At 45.2% G+C, this 22,092-nt stretch overlaps 1 protein-coding gene across 1 annotated transcript in view; it reads right to left on the bottom strand.

The window, feature by feature from the left end:
• Positions 1 to 22,092, bottom strand: part of rad51 (RAD51 recombinase) — a 131,276-nt gene that overhangs the window by 72,801 nt on the left and 36,383 nt on the right. Inside the window, exon 3 of the mRNA XM_038783538.1 lies at positions 4,167 to 4,304. Coding sequence (XP_038639466.1) covers positions 4,167 to 4,304 — 138 coding nt within the window. The remainder of the gene's footprint in view (positions 1 to 4,166; positions 4,305 to 22,092) is intronic.

Below are 22,092 nucleotides of genomic sequence, written 5' to 3' on the forward strand. Positions count from 1 at the left end.
CTTCATCAAAATCATTGATATAGAGTGTGGATAGTTGAAGTCCCAACACAGTACTGTTAACAGCTTCCCAACCTGAAAATGAGCCATTTATCCCTACCCTCTGCTTCCTATTAGTTAACCAATCCTTTATCCAGGCTAATATATTACACCCTGCACTCTTGATTTGGCTGTAACCTTTCATGTGGCATCCCATCAAATGCCTTTTGGAAGCCCAAGTACATCTCATCTCCAGGTTCCCCCTTATTCACCTTGCTTGTTACGTATTCGAAGAACTCTGATAAATTACCAAAGATAATATACCCTTCACAAAGTTGTGCTGACTCTGCCTGATTGTATTGTGAGTTTCTAAACGTCCTGATACAAATCTCCTTAGTAACTGATTGTAGCATTTTTACAGCATGGGAGCTTGTCAGAAAGGTCTGGAAATAATCATGAGGGATTTTAATCTATATGTGGACTGAAAGAAAATCAGATGAGGAGTTCATAGAATACTTCCGGGATAGTTTCTTTGAACAACGCATTCTGGAGTCAACCAGAAAGCAGGCTACACTAGGCATGATATTGGCAATGAGACAGGATTAATTCATAAACTCAGCGAAAGCACTCCGAAGTAAGAATGATCCCATAACTTCCTGGCCCCGCAGCGCAGATTTGGGCAGAACCCTAAAAATGCGATGGGGATCTATCTGCGAGGTTGTCAGGTAAGGAATTACGCTGCAATTGACCAAAAGCGTTAACTTCCCCTGGACAATTGTGCTGTGCTGGAAACCATTCGATAAAATTTAAAGTGCAAATTACAGATGGTTTTGTGCCCCCCTCCCCCTAACTAAATAAGGGCAATAATGAGGGCATGAAAGCAGAGCTAAAGCAAATGAGAAAATGAGGTTCAGGGATCATTAAACAGAGATACAGTAACAGGCTAATTTGCAGGGAGATTTCTAAATACATAGAATAGATGCATTCTAATGAGAAAGAAAAATTCCAAGAGGAGGATCCACTATCAGTGGCGAATGAAAGAAAGTTGAAGATAGTGACAAACTTAAAGAGAAAGCATAAAATTGTTAAAGACAGGTGGCAGGTCAAAAGACTGGACAGAATATAAAGAATTGCATAGAATGACAAAAAGATTAATAAGTGGTGGTTAGCATCAATGCTTCACAGCTCCAGGGTCCCAGGTTCGATTCCCGGCTGGGTCACTGACTGTGTGGAGTCTGCACGTCCTCCCCGTGTGTGCGTGGGTTTCCTCCGGGTGCTCCGGTTTCCTCCCACAGTCCAAAGATGTGCAGGTTAGGTGGATTGGCCATGCTAAAATTGCCCGTAGTGTAAGGTTAATGGGGGGATTGTTGGGTTGCGGGTATACAGGTTACGTGGGTTTAAGTAGGGTGATCATTGCTCGGCACAACATCGAGGGCTGAAGGGCCTGTTCTGTGCTGTACTGTTCTAATCTAAAAAAGGAGGGAAAAAAATTAGAGTTCAAGAGAAAGCGAGTTAGAAATATAAAGACAGATAGTAAGAGTCCCTATAGATATTTAAACAAGTAAAGAGCTAACAAAGTGGGCATTCAGTCTAAAGAAAGGGAGTTTGGAAAATTAATAATGGAAAGTAAAAAAGATGGTAAATGAATTAAATGGGTATTTTGCATCATTCTTCATTTTCGAAGATACAAGTAACATCCCAGAAATTGCTGTAAATCAGGAAATGGAAGACAAGGAATTTAGGAAAACTATAATCACCAGGGAAGTGATATTATGCAAATTGTTGCAGCTGTGGGCTAGCTATCCCTGGGAAGAAGTGACTAGTGAGATAGTTGACGTGTTGATTTTAATCTCCCAAAATTCCCTAGATTCAGGGAAGTTTCCATTAGATTAGAAGATAGCAAATGTAACTCCTTCATTCAAAAAGGGAAGGAGGCAGAAAGCAAGAAACTACAAATTGGTTAGTCCAACATTTGTCATACGGAAAATGTCAGCAGCCATTATTAAGGCTGTTATAGAAGAGCACTTGGAAAAATAGAAGGCAATCAGTAGAGTCAGCATGGGTTTGCGAAAGGGAAATCACGTTACCTAATTTGTTAGAGTTCTTTGAAGGAGTCACATGTGCTGTGGATAAAGGGGAGCCCGCAAGTTTACTGCACTTAGATTTCCAGAAGGCATTTGATAAGGAGCCACATCAAAGTTCATTGCGGAAAATAAAAGCTCATAGTGTAGGGGGCATGGATAGAAGATTGGCTAGTTAACAGGAAACAGAGTAGATATAAAAAAATTTTAAGGTTGGGAAGCTGTAACGAGTGGTGCGCCTCAGGTATCAGTGCGGCCGGCGATTAAGGGGTATGTGGAGTTGAATCATAATGGGGAGGGGTCAGCAGCCATTTTTTTTGGGGGGGGGGGATTATTTTGTTTAAGGCTCGTGCGGATAGGGAAAGGAGGGTGGAACATGACCGTCTAGTGAGCGAGATAGTGGAGGTGGACAGGGAATATTTGACGGTGCCCACCGTGGAGGGATTGGCGAGGAGGAAAAAGTTACAGGGGCAGCTTAACAGGCTAACGACGGGGAGAGCAGTAGGGCAACTGCATAGGGGTGCAATATAAGTATGGGGAGACGGTGAGACACATGCTGGCGCACCAGCTGCCAAAGCAGGCTGCGTCCAGGGAAATATTGCAGATACGGACTGGGGGTGTGGTGTCGAAGCTAGGGAAGATAAACAAGGAATTTAGGGAGTACTACTGGGGGGGGGGGGGGGGGGGGGGGGGGGGGGGAAGAATCCACATGGTGCGGTTTCTGGACGAGATGGAATTTCCCCAGGTGGAGAAAGCAAAGAGGCAGGCGTTGGAGGAGCCCCTGGGTCTGAGGGAAGTGCTGGCCAGTATCGGCATGAAGTCGGGGAAGGCCCCTGTGCCGATGGGTACCCGGCGGAATTTTATTAGGAATTTATGCTCTCCATGTCCTGTCAAAGAGTCGCTTTAATGTCCCCAATGACTCTGACTCCACCACCTCCGCTGGCAGTGCATTCCACGCACCACCACTCTCTGTGTAAAGAACCTACCTCTGCTATCTCCCCTATACCTTCCTCCAATCTCCTGAAAATTATGTCCCCTTGTGACAGTCTCTGGCTATCCACTCTGTCCATGCCTCTCATCACCTTATACACCTCCATCAAGTCACCTCTCTTCCTTTTCCGCTCCAGAGAGAAAAGCCCTAGCTCCCTCAACCTTTCTTCAGAAGACATGCCCTCCAGTCCAGGCAGCATCCTGGCAAATCTCTGCACATTCTCCAAAGCATCCACATTCTTCCTATAACGAGGTGACCAGAACTGGACACAATATTCCAAGTGTGTGTGGTCTAACCAGGATTTTGTAAAGCTGCAGCAAATATTTCGCAGCTCTTAAACTCAATCCCCCTGTTAACGAAAGCCAACACACCATACGCCTTCTTAACAATCCTATCAACCTGGGTGGCAACTTTGAGGGATCGAAATACGTGGACCCCAAGATCCCTCTGTTACTCCACACTTCCAAGAATCCTGCCTTTAACCCTGTATTTAGCATTCAAATTTGACCTTGCAAAATGAATCACTTCATATTTATCTAGGTTGAACTCCATCTGCCACTTCTCAGTCCAGCTCTACATCCTGTCAATGTCCTGTTGTAACCTGCAACAGCCCTCGACACTATCGACAACTCCACCAACCTTCGTGTCATCGGCAAACTTACTAACCCACCCTTCCACTTCTCATCCAAGTCATTTATAAAAAATACAAAGAGAAGAGGTCCCAGAACAGATCCCTGCAGGACACCACTGGCCACCGACCTCCAGGCAGAATGCTTTCCATCCACTACCACTTGCTGTCTTCTTTCGGCCAGCCAATTCTGTATCCAGGCAGCCAGATTTCCCTGTATCCCATGCCCCCTAACTTTCTGAATGAGACTACCATGGGGAATAAAGACTGCTGCTCCTCGAAGATTCAGGCCATTGACATTAAAACTATGCCCGATGTAAGCTGGCTTCAGCGTCAAGTGAGAGAGTTGAAAATCTTACATTAGATTTGTCTTTTCTTTTTAGCTGCACAGTCATTACAGTTTTCAAGAGAAGCACCTTAGTAGAAAATCTCTTCCATAGCACTTGCAAAAAATATTTGCAATTAATACAAGGTCTAGTTCTATTCTTACCAGTATCTTCTCCGCTTTAGCTTCACTGATGCCCTTGATATTTAGCAGTTCCTTCTTTGGGGCATAGGCCACTGCCTCCACGGTATGGAAACCAGCCTCTTCCAGTTTTTTCACATCATTAGCACCGATTCCACATTGCTAAGAATAGAAGCAAAGTCAATTCAATTTTATAGGAATAGCAAGCTCGAAAATTAAGTTAAACAAGTTAAAGCTGAATCACATGCCTTTACTAAATCTGAAATTATAATAAGATGGCTGCTGCCTGCGGTTCTTCAGGGATCACAGGTAAAACAGAGATCATAGCAAAATGACAATTGAATAGGTTTTTAAAGAGGATGGAGGGAAGAGATAAGGGAGAGAGTTTTGAAAGGGAGTAGCAGAGGCCAGGCATATGTTGATTGCAAACAGATATTACTGGTGAATGGAAGAGGATGGGGAATGAGAAGTGAGCTGTTAGAAGTCAAGAATGCAAATAGAAGAGAAGGCAGGACAAAGTTATTGAGGTGAACTGGGTGAGGCAGTGGAAAAGTGTGCGGCGAGGTATTTTGGCAAAGGGATAGGAAGAGGCAATATAGATTTACAGGAACCGTTGTAAAACGTGTGCAAGTACAGATGGACCTGGGGGTTCACGTGTATAGATCGTTGAAGGTGCCAGGATGCTTTGGGAGTAGTTAGCAAAGTATATAGGATCTTGCACTTCATAAATAGTGGTGTTGAATACAAAATCAGGGAATTAACGCTGAACTTTCAGAAAGCTCTGGTTGGGTCTCAACTTGTACTGTGTCCTGTACTGGTCATTACAAATTAGGAAGGATGCGAGGGTCCTTGAGAGGGTGCACAGGAAATAGGTTTCAGGGATGATGGATTCTAGTTCCAGGCTTAGGTTGGAGAACTTGAGCTTTCTCTCCTTGGAGCAAAGATGATTGAGGGGAGATTTGATAGGGACATAGAAGATTTAATGTAGAAGATCATGACAGATTTATTCAAGATAGAGAAATAAAAGCGATTTCCATTAACTGGTGAAACAAGGATTAATCCAGGGTTCTGCAATCTGTGGCTCTAAAGTCACATGCAGCTTTTTGACATCTCATTTGCAGTTGCCAAACGTTTCCAGTTGGATCTCATTAAAATGAAAAAAGACTAAAAATGTAACGTCAAGAAGTAAAAGTAGTGTTTTTACCGTGGGGATAAAAATCTATTCATTATGCTGCATTTTAAATGATTACTTAAATGGAAAAACATCATGCTCTAAATAAACTGAACAGTGTGGCTACAGCAGTTTATATATAATGCCTTTTGTTGAAGGAACAAAATGGCTGTGATCATTATTGTTTCTAATATAGTGGAGATGATAAATTATTGCTGAATGTGTTATTGAAAGCATTTTTAAAAAATCATGAAAATCAATAGTTGTAAAAGATTCTTCATTCTACAAATGGTAAGTTAAAGCTTACTCTAAAGATGCATTTACTGTCAAAGTTCAGTTAAAAAAGACAAAGCTTTTTTTTTCTACTGATACACAAATCCAAAGTGCATTTAAAATTCAATACATGTATTTGATTAAAAATCCATCAGAGATACTTGGCAATATGGCAAACAATTGATTTAGAAATTTTGAATCGGTCTTACGGCTCCCAATATTTTCTTCCCAATTTTCTTTTTAAAAAGGCTCTTCAGTTAAAATAGATTGCTGGACTAGAGAAAACAGGTTTAAGCTTTTAGGCAAGAGGGACATGAAGAACCTTTTTTACGCTGCGAGTGGTAATGATCTGGAACTCGCTGCCTTCAAGGATGGTGGAAATAGAGAGAAGCAATGTTTTCAAAAGAAAGGTGAATAGGCACCCGAGGTAAATAAACTTTCAGAACTAAAAGGATCAAGCGGCGGAATGGAACTGATCTTATGGATGTGAGGTTAAGCACGGGCCAGTCACAAGGAACCCCGTGGAAGATGGACTCGGCTCTATTGACGGATCAACAATTTTGTGGAAAGATAGCTTCGGTAATTAAGGAGAATATAGAGTTTAATCAGAATGGGGAGGTCTCTCCCTCCACTTTTGAAAGCTGTCGAAAGCGGTGGTGCAGGGGTAAGTGATTGCGTACAAGGTCCATAAGGATACGGTGGAGAGGCAGCGATTGGTGGGTGCTATTTTGGAGGTGGGGAGGCAGTACCCTCAAGCCCTGACAAGGAAACTCTTGGCGGAGTGGAAGCAGCTGCAGTTGAATTTGATTTGTTGCCAAAGGTCAAGGTGAACGTCCTGCTAATATTTTTTACTGTGTTTCAGTGTCTCTCTCAATATTCTTGCAAGCCGCATTTTTTAGTAAGGTGGACAGGTTAATCCCAGCTTTCATATGGGCTGGCAAGATGCCACGGATTCGGTGGGTGTTTCTACAAAGAAATCAGCACTCCTGAACTTGCTGCATTTTTACTGGGGATGAATACAGAGAAGGCCCGCCAATAGTGGGGGGAGGAAAGAGCAGTGTGGGTGCAGGTGAAGGAAGCATCGTGTGTGGGGGTACATCAGAGGGCTCTGGATGTGGCCCCACTTCCATTTACCCAGGGAGGTATGCAGCGAGTCCAGTGGCGGCTTCATTCTTAAAGGTTTGGAACCAGCTGAGGTGGCGTTTTGGCGTGGTGGTGGTGGTTGGGGGGGGGGGGGGGGATGTCGATACTAGCCCAAATCTGTGGGAATCACCGGTTTGCCCCGGCAGGGACGGATGCAACATACAGGCGGCGGCACAGGGAAGGGGTGGAAAAGGTGTGGGACTTGTTCGTGGAAAAAGGTTTGCACGCTGGAGGAATTGCAGCAGAAACGGGAGTTGCCGGGTGGGGTGGCAGGTGATTGCCCGACGACGAATTCTACTGGAGTGGGGTCAGTGGAGCCACCAAGGGTGTCAACGTTGTTGGGTGATGTTGCAGAATTCTTTAAACTGGAGAAGACTAAATTTGCCCGCCGGGGCTCGGAAGAGGTGAGATGGAGGCTGCTCGTACCCCTCCTGTCCATTGCGGTTAAGGGGAGAAACGGTGGAAAACTTCTGGAGGCTACATGGATAGCATGTTTCTGCTTAGAGGTGAAGACAGAAATATACTGGTTGCCCACCAGACAAACAAGGAGTATGAGGTAGCTGCAAGTCCCAAGTGTTTCTCACTCTCTAACTGGTATTGAATTCCGAATATTAGTGAAGACGGTGGTTTTTCTGGGGAGTACAGGCACAGCCAAGTCCACGACACCACGAGTGGCTGAGCAGAATGAAGGGGGGAAAAAGGGAATGCAACAGGGCATTCATTGTTTGGGAAAATGGACAAGTGCTCCTGTGGCTGCAGATGGATGGTACAAGGATGGTTTTGTTATAATTTTCGTTGAAGTAAGTAAACTTTTTATATCTTATTTTAGAACCCAAAAACCCAGGTATTTATTAAAAGAATTAAGTTGCATGGCTGATGGTTTCAATCAAAAGAATGTTACTAATCAAAAATCAAAGAGCATTAATACTAATAAATACACAAATAATCAGCTATGTTAATGATAATAAAAGTACAGTAAACTCAGTTACAATTTGAATCGACCATCTTCACTCCACTTCCCTCAACACTTATTTGACTGACCCTTCAAATACTTCAAGACAGTTGCTTATTAAAAAAATGAAAGATAAACTGCTTGGTCTGAGTACCGCTTTCAAGATTTGTATACAGGTTGAGATTTCTTGGACCTTCAACTTTTTTCCAGCAAGACACTCTCCACAAATCTCCTCCAACACTCCTATAGCTGCAGACTCCAGATTAAACACAGGTAGCTCCAATGACCAAAGGGTAGCCACCTCAGGTCAGAACTCTCCTGGTTCTAGTATTCTTGAATATTACAACCAAAATTCTCTCTCTCAGCTTGGCAATACAAGTCCAACTTACTGTTAGGAGTCCTTCTGTTAACACACGTTTTAGCCGATACAACTAAACTCTATTTGCAAGATATATTTTCTCTTCTGCAGCTTGCTTGCTCTAAAATGTAAAACCAAACTGCTTGAACACAGAACCACACCCACAATTTACACACCATACAAATTAATTTGTTGACTTTTTTTTAAATTGTTAATCTCCCAGACAACTTAGTTGTGTGATTTTATTGGAAGCCAGAAACTTTTTTTTTTAAAAACAGGATTCAGCCATTGGAGAAATCTAGTTCTGAAAGGACTATCGCCTCACCGTCCTCCCCACCCACCAAACAAAACACTGCCTATCACAGCATGCTGTCTCCTTGATTCTGGAGCCAGGATGTCATTGAGTGGCTGCAAAAGAAGGCGTGAACAGCCAGAGGTCGTGACCCATCATTACCAACATGGGTAGATGGAGAGATGGGTGTTTGAATAAGTGCCCTTGTGCAATGTGTCCGTAGAGTTGCCATCGTCATCTGATCTCTGATGTCATCCTTGGTGTACAAGGGCTTACGGGCATAAGTCATTTGATCCACCACTTGAAACATGATGTATGGACTGCGCAGTTAACAATTGAGTGGGGGAGCTGCACGGTGGCCTAGTGGTTAGCACAACCGCCTCACGGCGCTGAGGTCCCAGGTTCGATCCCGGCTCTGGGTCACTGTCCGTGTGTAGTTTGCACATTCTCCCCGTGTCTGCGTGGGTTTCGCCCCCACAACCCAAAATGTGCAGAGTAGGTGGATTGGCCACGCTAAATTGCCCCTTAATAGAAAAAATAATTGGGTAATCTAAATTTATTTAAAAAAATAAAAAATAAAAAAATAAAAATAAAAAAAAAAACAATTGAGTGGGCTTTGATAGTTCTAAGAGAGCCACAGCTATGAGAAACAAATGATAATTCAAACTTCAGTCTGCAACTTTGTACAGTATATTCGTCAATGGGCAAGTCAGTATAGCTTTTGAGTATTTCAGTGCGTGCTCCAAAGATGATCAAGGCAGATTTGAAAATAAATTAGAAATTATTCCAGTCTCATTAACAAAACAATGAAATTGCCACAGAATTAAACAAGAAACTGAACAAACAAGAGTAGCAACTATATGATCAATGCCGGGGAAAGTGTGCTACAAGCTTTGTTGCACCTTAGACCCCACTGAGAAACAGAAAAAAACAGGTCTTGTGAAATTTTGGAGTCCTTAAGGACCCACCTATATATTTTTCTATATAATCTTTATTGTCACAAGTAGGCTTACATTAAAACTGCAATGAAGTTACTGTGAAAAGCCCCCAGTCCCACATTCCAACTCCTGTTCGGGTACACAGAGGAAGAATTCAGAATGTCCAATTCACCCAACAGCATGTCTTTCAGGACTTGTGGAGGAAGGAAACGCACGCAGACACGGGGAGAACCTAGAGACTCTGCACAGACAGTGACCCAAGCCAGGAATCGAACCTGGGACCCTGCCGCTGTGAAGCAACAGTGCTACCCACTGTGTTACTGTGCTGCCCACTTTGAGCGCTCTCCTAATGTTACTTATGAATGCTGTGTGTTCAGCAGGAATAACAAAGGGTACAAAGCTCAGGTAGAGGAGAAGAACATTGATGGCATTGGGATGTCTAGATGAATGGTAGAGTTTGAGCAACTGAAGGGTGATCTGATCAGAGATAGGGATGTCTGAGGATCAAGAGATCCTGCTGTGAAAAGAAACTTGCTCTCAAGAAAGCTACTGGCATGATTAGAAGCTCTGAAGTGGTCAATCAGATGCAGAGAATTGATGAGGCTTTGCACTCTGCTGAGAGGCAGTTTAGGCCTTTCAAGCGCAAAACAATGGAGAGAAGGAAGAATCATTTGCAGAAGAGTAGAAGGTTAAGCAGGGCCGGCTCAAGGCACCGGCAACTCGGGCAGTTGCCCGGGGCGCCAACCAGCGCATGCGCGGTGGCCGCCCTCCCCCAGGCCCCCCCCGCCCACCCCCTCCCCCCCCCCCCCCCCCCCCCCCCGGCTCGGTCCGCTCCCCCCCGCCCCCCCCCTCGGTCCGCTCCCCCCCCGCGCCCCCTCGGTCCCGCCCCGGCCCGCCCGCCCCCCCAAGGGCGCCGAAGTTCAGCTTGCCCGGGGCGCCAGCAACCCTAGGGCCGGCGCTGGTTAAGGCTGGATAACGGATGTAAGAATTGCAGAAGACACCACAAGAGAAAAGGAAGCATGTTCAGCATGGGAAAAGCAATGTTCTAACTCCAAGAAGTTGAATCACTTTGTACAGTGTTTTGCTGTAAAGAAGGAAACCAAGCCAAAACAGATGGTTGTTAGAGGTGTTAGATGATGAACCTGACTAATCGCTTTACACCTTTGAACAGGTTGGCATCTTCAAGTCTCAAAGAAAAAATGGTTTCTGACTACTGGAATGACGGCTGCAAATGGACAGTATCAAGTTAATGAGATAGATACTGATGCTTTGTGCAACATAATGAGCTTTGCAGGCCTGTGTGAAGTTGCTCAAGACTGTGACCATTAAATGTAAAGTTGAAGCTATATGATGGGCAATGCTCACCCCAAGATGGCAAATTAAGGTGAGAGCCTATGCATTGGGAATAAAGAAGATTTCTAGTTCCAAATAGTAGACAGGAAGCAATATCCAGTCATCACAGCTGAAACAAGTCCAAAGCTTGGACTGGTAATCCTCCAAGTAGCAGAAGGTTTGCAGTGTTTCACATGACACTAAGTTATTGACCGCTGAACAAATCCTAAGAAATATTACAGGTCTTGGATGTTGTTGAGTAAGAGAATTGTGAATAAGTTTCTGTTCCTGGCCTGTGTGTCTTGTCAGCCTGTTTTCAATATCACAATATATTCCTGATGAATATAATATTGAAGTAGATGAGAGTGTGTGACCAACTTAGCATCTTCCAAGGAGAATTCCAACTTTTCAAAAGATAAGATAAAGGAGCTTGAAATGATATGAATAATCAAGAAAATGACCACTCGTACAGACTGGATTATCAACATGGTAGCAGTGAAAATTCTGGAAAGCTGAGTGTGCATAGATCCAAAGGACTTCAATAAAGCTTTGGAGAGTTCTCAAACGTAAACTATTGAAGAAATGTTGCCACAACTAACTACCTTGGATGCCAAGGATAGATACTGCCAAGTGAAACTGTATGAAAACAACATTTTCCTGACTATATCTGGATACCACTTGGGAGGTACATATGGTTGTGCGTGCCATTTGGCATTCCTATTGCTCCGGAAGTGTATCAATACTGTCAGCATGAGATAATTAATGATCTTCCAGGTGTGTAAGATGAAAAGGCGATCACAGACCATGATCAGAATCTGGTGAGATTGTTCGAGACAGCTCGCCAGATGAACCTGAAGCCGAATAAAAAGAAACTGCAAATGTAGATAAATGGAAGCACACAAATAATGTACTGACAGCAAAAAGAGTCTGCCCTGTTCCTGAAAAGGTAAGAGCTGTAGCCGAGATGCAGCAACCAACTGATGTGAAGGCAGTGATTTATTAGCTACCTGGCAAGGTTCTTGTTAGCAGAATGTGAACCACTACGCAAACTCAATGCAAAGGATGTTCAGTGGCATTAGGGTACAGAACAGAAGCAGCTTTTACTCACATCAGACAACTAATGATGAAAACGGCAGTGCTTAGGTACTTCAACGTTAATGAAGAAGTTACCCCTCCGTCTTGTAGCCACCTGAGGTGGCCACATCCCGATTACAAAATGGACACTTGCAGAGAATGAAGGGAAAAATGGACAATGCTGAGAAAGCAAGCAGGTGCAAGGTTTGTCTATTGATTGAAGTTTGCAGCTCCCAGACAAGACCGATACTGCAAAACTATTAGCATACTAATGAGCCATCTCCGGGGACAAAAGAGAAACATTTAGGTAAACGATACTAAAGCAGACACCCCGGCGCCAGAGGAGACTAGAACAAAGCAGGCCAAAGGCCACCTAGGGCCCGCCCAGCAATCAAGGCAGCCACCCCTTTATTGGAGGAAATTGATACCAATGATCAGGATATGGTCCAATTAATTGGGTTCAATTAATTAACAAGTTCAAGGACCACCCAAAAATGCACAAAGCCCCCTTTGGGTATAAGAAGAAGCACCCCAAGAGAGAACCGTTCTTCTTGGCCTTGGCTCTCAGCGACGAGAGGCCTGCCTAGCAGCTGCACCAGAACAAGCAAGTCCAAAGTCAACGCACGCTACGAGATAGACGCTCCTAGCTACTATTCCATACAAGTTCGATCCCAACAGCCTCAGAACCGGACAATGGCCATTGTTCCTCTGACTGAGTGGGCACCCGAAGCGAAGTATAGGCTTTAGTAGTAGCGATAGTTTAGTGGTAGAGTTTGTGCATGAGTATAATTGACTGTGTGTGTAAATAAATGAGTATTGATTTCGAACTTACTAACTGGTGTATTGAGTCTTCGATCAGTATTCGGTTTTGAACCTTGTAGCGGTATTGAAAAGATACCTGGCGACTCTTGAGCAAGCATAATTAGAATTAAGGATGGCGACCATATTAACCGCCATAAACAAAACCAATTAAAGAGAGAGCATAACAAGCAACAGTGTGATGCCAGCAAGGCAGGACTGACTGCATGAGGACAACCAGTTGCATTTTCATCCACAGCATTAAATCAAACAGAACAACACCACGCACTGATTGAGAAAGTGTCTGGCTGTTATCTTTGCACGTGAGCATTTTAATGAGTACCTGTTTGGGCAAGACAAAGTGACATTAGGGTCGGACCCACAAGTCACATCAAAGTATCTTTCAAAAACCATTTCTATCCAATCCATTTCTTGGAAGGTGGCGTTGCCAGATCGGATTCTGGGAAATTAGGTTGATCAGGTGAAGCAAGTATCAGTAGAGACGGTTTAGGGAACTGTTGTTACGGTGTCATATGGTTAGACTAGCTTTGAAAAGGAAACAATTAGAAGAGGACCAATTTCAGCAAGTTAAGAATATATATGCGCTGATGAATTTGAATTACAGATTTGCAGGCAAAACTTTTGTCGAGCAATGGGAGGCATTTAAATAAGGGATAGTTTAGATACAAGCTAGGCACATTCCCACAAGGGGGAAAAGGTTATGGCAACCAAAACTCACTGGATAACAAAAGAGAAAGGGAGTAACATTGAAGAAGAGAGCATATGACAAATGTCAGATTGATAATACAAGTGAACATATAAAGGTTAGAGGGGAAGTGTAAAGAGAAATAAGAGGTGCAAAGAGAGACTACAAGAATAGACAACCAACATAAATGGAATTTGAAATTATTTCATGAGCAAATAAAAACAGGAGATAGAAGAGAGATGGGGCTGATTAGGGACCAACAAGGAAGCATGTACTTTCCAACAGTGGGAATAACGGAGGTACTGAATGAGTACTTTGCATGTCTTTACCAGGAAGAAAATGCTGCCAATCTTAGTGAAAGGGAAGTTAGTTGAGACACTGATTGGATTAAAAAATGTTAGAGCATGTACTCTAAGGGCTCGCTGCACTTCAAGTGAGTTACCAGTCAGAATGGGATGGATCCAAGGTTACTGAGGGAACTAAGGGTTTTAATTCTCCTTGGATACAGAGGTAGTGCCAGAGGACTGAGAATTGCAAATGTTACACTCTTATTTCAATAAAAGTTACAAGGATAAAACCCAGCAACTACAGACCAGTCAATTGCACTTCTGTGGCAAAAATTTTCAAAATGATAGCCAGGGCAAAATGAAGAGAAACTTGGACCAAAATTAAGAACAACTTGGACATGTGTGGATTAATTAAGGGAAAACCAGCATGAATTTCTTAATAGAAAATCATGTTTCACTAAACTGATTTAGTTTTTTTGAAAAGGCAAGTAAGGGAGTTCATGAGGGCCATGCAGTTGTGCAGTGCACAAGGAGTTCCAAAATACATTTGATAAAGTACCATATAACAGGTTTGCAAGCAAAGCTGAAGCCAATGGAATAAAAAGGGTTGTGGAAGTATGGACATGAAGTTTCCCGAGTGATAGAAACAAAATAATGAAGAAAACATGTTTTTTGGGCTCGAGGAAGTGTTATGGTGTACAATGCAGACCACTGTAAGGAAGACAGTGGTGTTCCCCTGGAATATTAGGACCACTGCTTTTCTTTATCTATTAGACTTGGACTTAAGTGTACAGTTCACAATTTTTAAATTTGCTAATCACAAAAAATTTGGAAATGTAGTGAACAGTTAAGAGGATGCGGCAGGGGTGGCCATGGTGTGAGTGGTCACCCATTTGGCTGCTCATGGCGGTGTTTTTGGACCTTTTCCTCAGCTAACGGGTGGTTTTGTTGGGGGGAAAAAGGTGCAGGAGTGGTGGAAGGAGAAGGTGTCCCACCGGTGGATGGATTTGTGGACCAGGAATGGTTTTAAAAGGAGCAGTTGCGAGTTGTACCTGCAACACAGAGGAAGATGCCGGGGGGTAAGGGTCCAGCTCTAACATCTCAGTATTCTATGGAGCAGCTGGTGGACTTCTTGAACAAGAGGTTCACCCAGCAGAGGAAGGAGACTGGCAAGAACGGTAGACCCAATTAAGGCAGGGATCGACCGCCTGGAAACAAGGCTGGAAGCCCAGAGTCAGAAGGTGCAGGAAACGGTGGGGGAGCACGAGGAGCAACTTACCCCAATGGCGGCTGAGATGGAGGTGATGCGTGATACTCAGAAGTGGCTGCAGAAGAAGGTGGAGGGTTTGGAGAACCAGTCCAGGAGGCGAATCTAAGGATCATGGGGCTGCCGGAGGGCAACGAGGGAGCAGATGCTGGCTCGTGCATGGCTAGGATTTTCGAGGAGTGACTGGGAGAGGAGGTCTTTGAGATGACCGGGTGCACAGGGCGCTGAAGAAGCTACAGGGTAATGAGCCGCCAAAGGCAATGGTGGTATGGCTGCACCGGTTTTTGGATAAGGAGCGTATCCTGAAGTGGACCAGGCAGACGAGATGATGTACCTGGGAGGGCAGTGAATTCCGGGTGTACCGGGACCTGGGTGTGGAGCTAGCCAAGAGGAGAGCGGGTTTCAATAAGGTGACGGCGGCCCTCTATAAGAAGGGGGTGAAGTTTGGAGTGCTGTATCCGACTCGCCTCTGGGGTGCCTACAATGGCCGGGAACTTGACTTTGGGATGCCGTTGGAAGCAATGGTGTTTGTGAGGGACAATGGACTGGTAGGTGAAGGAGGCCATTGAACTTTGGAGGAGGTATTTGTTTTGGGGTTTTTTTTCTTTGTGGGCCATTGTCCTATGTTCTTCTGTGGGGTGTGGGGGGTTGCTCTTTTCTTTGTTTTTGAGTTTTCAATGTTGGTGTTGTTGTTTGTACCGGGATAGTGTTTGAACGGGGGAGGGACCAGGCTGATCAGATGGAATGTGAGAGGGATGAACAGGCCGGTCAAGAAGGCTCGCATGTTCGTGCATCTGAGGAGTCTAAAGGCGGACGTGACATTTCTGCAAGAAACTAATCTGTAGATTGGGGATCAACTAGGCTTAGGAAAAGGTGTGTAGGGAGGTATTTCAGTCAGCAGATGAGGAGGGTCACTGTATTGATATATAAATGGGTAGCTTTTGAAGTGGGGAGCATAATGGCAGACTCAAGAGGGAGGTATGTAATGGTGAGTGGGAAATTGGAAGGGATGCCGGTGGTATTGGTGAATGTTTATGACCTGAATTGGGACAATGTAGAGTTCATGAAGTTGGGAAGATCCTGGACCTGGACTCACACCGGTTGGTAATGGGGGGAATTTTAACACGGTATTGGCTCCAAAGTTGGATCGGTCGAGTTGAGGGGTGGGGGGAGTGGAGGGTGGATGTGGGACTGTTGGCAGATGAGGAGGTTTGTGAGCGGATGAGGGCTGCCATTTGGGGTTATGTGGAGCTGAACGACACGGGTGAGGTTTCGGCTGTGGGAGGCAATGAAGGCAGTAGTAAGAAGGGATTTTATTTTGATGCGGCACACAGGGATAAGACGGAGCGGGCAGAGATGGCAAGGTTAGTGGAGGAGATCTTGCAGGTGGACAGGAGGTATTTGGAGGCCCCGGAGGCAGGCTGTTAAGGGAGCGGCAGGAACTGCAGATGGAGTTTGGGTTATTATCCATGGATAAAGCGGTAGGGCAGTTGAGGATGGTGAAGGGGGCAGTCTATGAATATGGAGAAAAGGCGAGTAGAATGATGGCGCATCAAATGAGGAAGCAGGAAGCAGCGAGGTACATCAGTAAAGTGAATGAATGGGGGTGGGGGACGACACGGTCTTGGATTCCATTGGGTTTTAATGAACTGTTTGGAGATTTTTACAGGAGGCTGCATGAGGCAGAGCCCCCTGCCGGGGTGCAGGGAATGAGGCGATTTTTAGAGGGGTTGGTGTTCCTGAGGGTGGAGAAGGACCTGGTAGAGGGGCTGGGAGCCACCATTGGGCTAGTGGAGGTGGTGGAGGGTCTTGGGGCGATGCAGGCGGGGAAGACCCCGGACGGGTTCCAGTGGAATTCTACAAAATGTTTTCGGGGGGCCTAGGGCCTCTACTGGTGAGGGAGTTTAATGAGCCGAGGGAGCAGGTGGTGCCCACCCCCGACGTTATCACAGACCTCAATCTCCTTAATTTTAAAGAAAGACAAGGATCCGGAGTACTGTCTTACAGGCCAATTTCGTTGTTAAATGTGGACCCCAAGTTACTGGCTAAGATTTTGGCTTGAAAGATCGAGAACTGTGTGCCGGTGTGATAGGGGAGGGCCAGGCGGGGTTCGTTAAAGGAGGGCATCTGTCGGCCAACATCAAGAAGTTACTGAAAGTTATAATGATGTCCCTGGAGGACGAAGTGTGGAAGTGAAGGTCGCCATGGATGCGGAGAAGACCTTTGATCGGGTAGAGTGGGATTATTTGTAGGAGGTGCTGGGGCAGTTTGGGTTTGGACAGGGGTTTGTGGATTGGGTCTGGTTATTGTATCAGGCACCGGTAGTGAGTGTGCGAACAAACCGGATGAGCTCGGACTATTTCAGGCTGCATCGGGGGCGAGGCAGGGATGTCCACGCACCCCATTGCTCTTTGTGTTGGTTAGAGAGCCACTGGCAATGGCGTGAGACCGCCGAGGGACTGGCAGGGGATGGTGGTGGTGGTGGGTTGGAGCATAGGGTCTCGCTGTATGTGGATGACTTGCTGCTGTATAATTTGGACCCATTGGAAGGTATTGGAGGGATTATGAGGATTTTGGAGGAATTTGGCTGGTTCTCGGGGTATAAATTTAAAATGGGGAAGAGTGAGGATTTTCTGATCCAAACGAGGAGGCAGAATAGACTGTGGGGGTTGCCGTTTAGGGTGGTGGGGGTACTTGGGCATTCAAGTAGAGCGGGGGTGGGAGCAGCTTCAGGAGTTGAATTTGGCTCGGTTGGTGGAGCAGATGAAGCGGGACTTTAGGAGGTGGGATGTACTCCCCCCGCTGTCATTGGTGGAACTGGTGCAATCGGTGAAAATCTTAGTCCTCCCGAGGTTCTTGTTTGTGTTCCAGAACCTCCCGATTTTTATTCCAAAGGCTTTCTGCAGAAGGGTGAATGCAATGATTTCAGGGTTTGTTTGGGCAGGTAAAGCACCCCCGGGCGAAACAGGTGCTGCTGGAGCAGGTTGGGGTGGCTCGCCTGAATTTCATGAATTATTACTGGGCCCCCACAAATCATGTTCATGTTGGGCATGTCCAAAGCTTGGGAGATTCTGGCAGGGGTTTGCTGATGTTACGTTGGAGGTCCGGAAGGGAAGATGGTCCCAAGTCCAGAAGTAACGATCTTCAGTTTCGGAAGACCCGGGGGCGAAAGAGACGGAATGAAGGGACTTGGGGCCCCCGAAACCGGGGGTGTGGGTGAGTGACCTGGCAGAGAGTATCTCGGCTTAGAAAAAATAAAGTTTACCTTGAGGGGTTCTGTGGAGTGGTTCACCCGTGTGCCAAAGAAGCAAATCCGCGTGTTTCCCAACCGGAAACCCTGGATGAACAGGGATATCCACTGCTTGCTGAAGTCTAGGTCTGAGGCGTTTAAGTCAGGCGACACTGACCTTTACAAGAAAGCCAGATATTATCTAAGGAAATCCATCAAAGATGCCAAAAGACAGTACCAGACCAAGCTCGAGTCCCAGGCTAGCGACACGGACCCCCGCCGACTATGGCAAGGACTGCAAGACATAACGGGCTCCAAGATGAAGGCATGTAAAATCGCCGGCTCCAACGCACCCCTCCCCGATGAGCTCAACGAATTCTATGTCCACTTTGAGCAGGAGGTCAGCGAGAGCACACCCTCCACCCTGGAAGCCTCAGATGAACTTGTATCTGAGGTCACCATTGCAGACGTCAGAGCAGCCTTCTCGAAGGTCACCCACGGAAAGCTACTAGCCCGAATGGGGTATCCGGGCAAGCTCTCACGTCTTGCGCAGATCAGCTGGCGGGGGTATTTGCAGACATCTTCAACCTCTCTTTACAATAATCTGAGGTCCTTATCTGCTTCAAGAAGACAACCATCATCGCTGTACCAAAGAAAAGCCAAGCAGTGTGCCTTAATGACTATTGTCCAATGGCTCTGACATCCATCATTATGAAGTGCTTTGAAAGGTTAGTCATGGCACGAATTAACTCCAGCCTCCCGGATTGCTTTGATCCACTACAGTTCGCCTACTGCTGCAACAGGTCCACAGCAGAAGCCATCTCCCTGGCCCTGCACTCAATCCTGGAACACCTAGATAACAAAGACACCTATGTCAGACTCCTATTTATTGACTACACCTCAGCCTTCAACACCATTATTCCTACGAAACTCATCTCCAAACTCCGTGGCCTGGGCCTCGGCTCCTCCCTCTGCGACTGGATCCTGAACTTCCTAACCCACAGATCATAATCAGTAAGCATAGGCAACAACACCTCCTCCACGATCATCCTCAACACCGGTTGGTGCCCGACAAGGCTGTGTCCTCAGCCCCGTACTATACTCCTTATACACCTATGACTGTGTGGCCAAATTCTCCTCCAACTCAACTTTCAAATTTGCTGATGACACCACCATAGTGGATTGGATTTCAAACAATGACGAGACAGAGTACAGGAATGAGATAGAGGATCTGGCGAACTGGTGTGAAGACAATAATCTCTCCCTCAATGTCAACGAAACAAAGGAGATTGTCATCAACTTCAGGAAGCATGGAGAACATGCCCCTATCTACATCAATGGGAACAAAGTAAAAAGGGTGGAGAGCTTCAAGCTTTTTGGTGTCCAGATTACCAACACCCTATCCTGGTCGTCCCATGCCGACACGATAGTTAAGAAAGCCCACCAATAACTCTACTTTCTCAGAAGACTTAGGAAATTTAGCATGTCAGCTGCGACTCTCACCAACGTTTACAGATGCACCATTGAAAGCATTTTCTCTGGTTGCATCACAGCTTGGTATTTTTCCTGCTCTGCCCAAGACCGCAGGAAACTACAAACGGTCGTGAACGTCGCCCAGTCCATCACACAAACCAGCCTTCCATCCATTGACTCTATCTATAATTCCCGCTGTCTCGGAAAGGCAACCAGCATAATTAAGGACCCCACGCACCCCGGACATACTTTCTTCCACCTTCTCCCGTCAGGAAAAAGATACAATGGTTTGAGGCCACGTACCAACCGACTCAAGAACAGCTTCTTCCCTGCTACCATCAGACTTTTGAATGGACTGACCTCGTATTAAGCAGATCTTTTCTTTACATCCTAGCTGACTGTAACATTACATTCTGCAGTCTCTGCTTCCTTCCCTATGTACGTATGTATAGCTTACAGGAAACAACACTTTTCACTGTATACTAATATATGTGACAATAATAAATCAAATCAAATCGAAGAGGTGGCAGCCGTTTATTGACTTCTTCAAGAAAAGTTAAGATGTCAGCAGGGTAAAATGGGGAGGCAGGGGAGTTGGAAGTGGGATAGTGAGGTATTTTGTTGAGTTGGTTATTTGCAGCCTGATTTGATTTGTGATTATGTTTGTTGTGTTAATAATTATACACCTCAATAAAATATTTTTTTTTTTTTAAAAAGAGGATGTGGCATACAGTGGACTGGCTGGTAAAACGAGGAAACACATGGCAAATGGAATTTCAGATGTGCAAAGTGATATATTTCAGTTGGAAGAATGAGAGTCAATATAAACTATAGGATACAATTTTAAAGAGGGTGTAGGGACAGAAAGACTTCTGGGTCAATTTGTGTGGTAAAGGTACAGAAAGGCATTGAAAAAGCATATAGGATCTTGGGCTTTGCAAATAGAGGTGTTGAGTAAAAAAAAAAGGAAACGATGGGCAGCACGGTAGCATTGTGGATAGCACAATGGCTTCACAGCTCCAGGGTCCCAGGTTCGATTCCGGCTTGGGTCACTGTCTGTGCGGAGTCTGCACATCCTCCCCGTGTGTGCGTGGGTTTCCTCCGGGTGCTCCGGTTTCCTCCCACAGTCCAAAGATGTGCAGGTTAGGTGGATTGGCCATGATAAATTGCCCTTAGTGTCCAAAATTGCCCTTAGTGTTGGGTGGGGTTACTGGGTTATGGGGATAGGGTAGGGGTGTTGACCTTGGGTAGGGTGCTCTTTCCAAGAGCCGGTGCAGACTCGATGGGCCAAATGGCCTCTTTCTGCACTGTAAATTCTATGATAATCTATGATGAAACTTCATAGACCAAGGATAACCCAGGTAATTATAGGCCAGTGAGTTTGATGTCAGTGATAATGAAACTGTTGGAAAAGATTCTCAGAGATAGGATCTATGCACATCTGGGTAAATGGTCTTATTCGCGACAGACAACATGGTTTTGTATGAGGGAGGTCATGTCTCACTAATTAAATTGAATTTTTTTGAGGTGGTGACAAAAATGATTGACGAGGGAAGGGCTGTGGATGTAGTCGACATGGACTTTAGTAAAGCATTTGACAAGGTCCCTCATGGCAGGCTGGTGCAAAAGATTAAATCACACGGGGTCAGAGGTGAACTAACCAAATGGATTACGAACCTACATGGCCATAGAAGACAGAGGGTAGCAGTGGAAGGGTGTTTTTCCAAATAGAGGTCTGTAACTAGTGGTGTTCCACAGGGATCAGTACTAGGACCTCTGCTCTTTGTAATATATATATAAATGACTTGGAAGAAAACGTAGCTAGTCTGATTAGCAAGTTTGCGGATGATACTAAGATTGCTGGAGTTGCGGATAGTGATGAAGACTGTCAGAGAATAATACAGTAGGATATAGATGGGCTGCAAAATTGGGTGTAGCAATGTCAGATGGAATTTAACCCAGACAAATGCAAGGTGATGCATTTTGTTAGCTCCAACTCAGGTGAGAGCAGTAAAATAAATGACAGAACCATCAGGAGCATCGACACAGAGAGATCTGGACATGCAGGGCCACAGATCCTTAAAGTGGCAGCACAGTTGGAGGCTTTTTCCCAGGAATGACAATTACAAGGGGGCACAAGTTCAAGGTGAGGGGGGATAGGTTCAGTGGAGATGTGCGGGGAAAGTTTTTGTTTACACAGAGGGTGGTGGGAGCCTGGAATGCACTGCATCAAAAGACAATGGAACAGATTCAACTTATACAAGACACAAGTTTTACCTCAGCTGAAGTATTGTATACAGTTCAGGGTGAAACATTATAGGAAAGATGAGAACGCATTGGAGAGTGTGAAGTAGTTTACACGTATGGTTTCAGGGTTGAGAAACTTCCATGAGAATAGATTGGAGAGGTTGGGACTGCTCGCCTTGGAAAGAGGGCAGCAAAGAGAAGATTTGATAGAGTAGACAGGAAGAAACGCTCATAAAAGTATCAAGAACGAGAGCGCACAGGTTTAAAGTGTTTGACAAAAATAGCAAATATGATGTGAAAAAAAACTTCACACAGCCTGTAAGAGTGGTGGAGACAGCTTCAATCGAGGCATTTAAGAGAATATTTGATGATTACTTGAATAAAATCAACATGCAAAGGTACAGGGAAAA

Source organism: Scyliorhinus canicula, chromosome 2 (genome assembly GCF_902713615.1).
Source record: "Scyliorhinus canicula chromosome 2, sScyCan1.1, whole genome shotgun sequence".
Classification (NCBI taxonomy): Eukaryota; Metazoa; Chordata; class Chondrichthyes; order Carcharhiniformes; family Scyliorhinidae; genus Scyliorhinus; species Scyliorhinus canicula.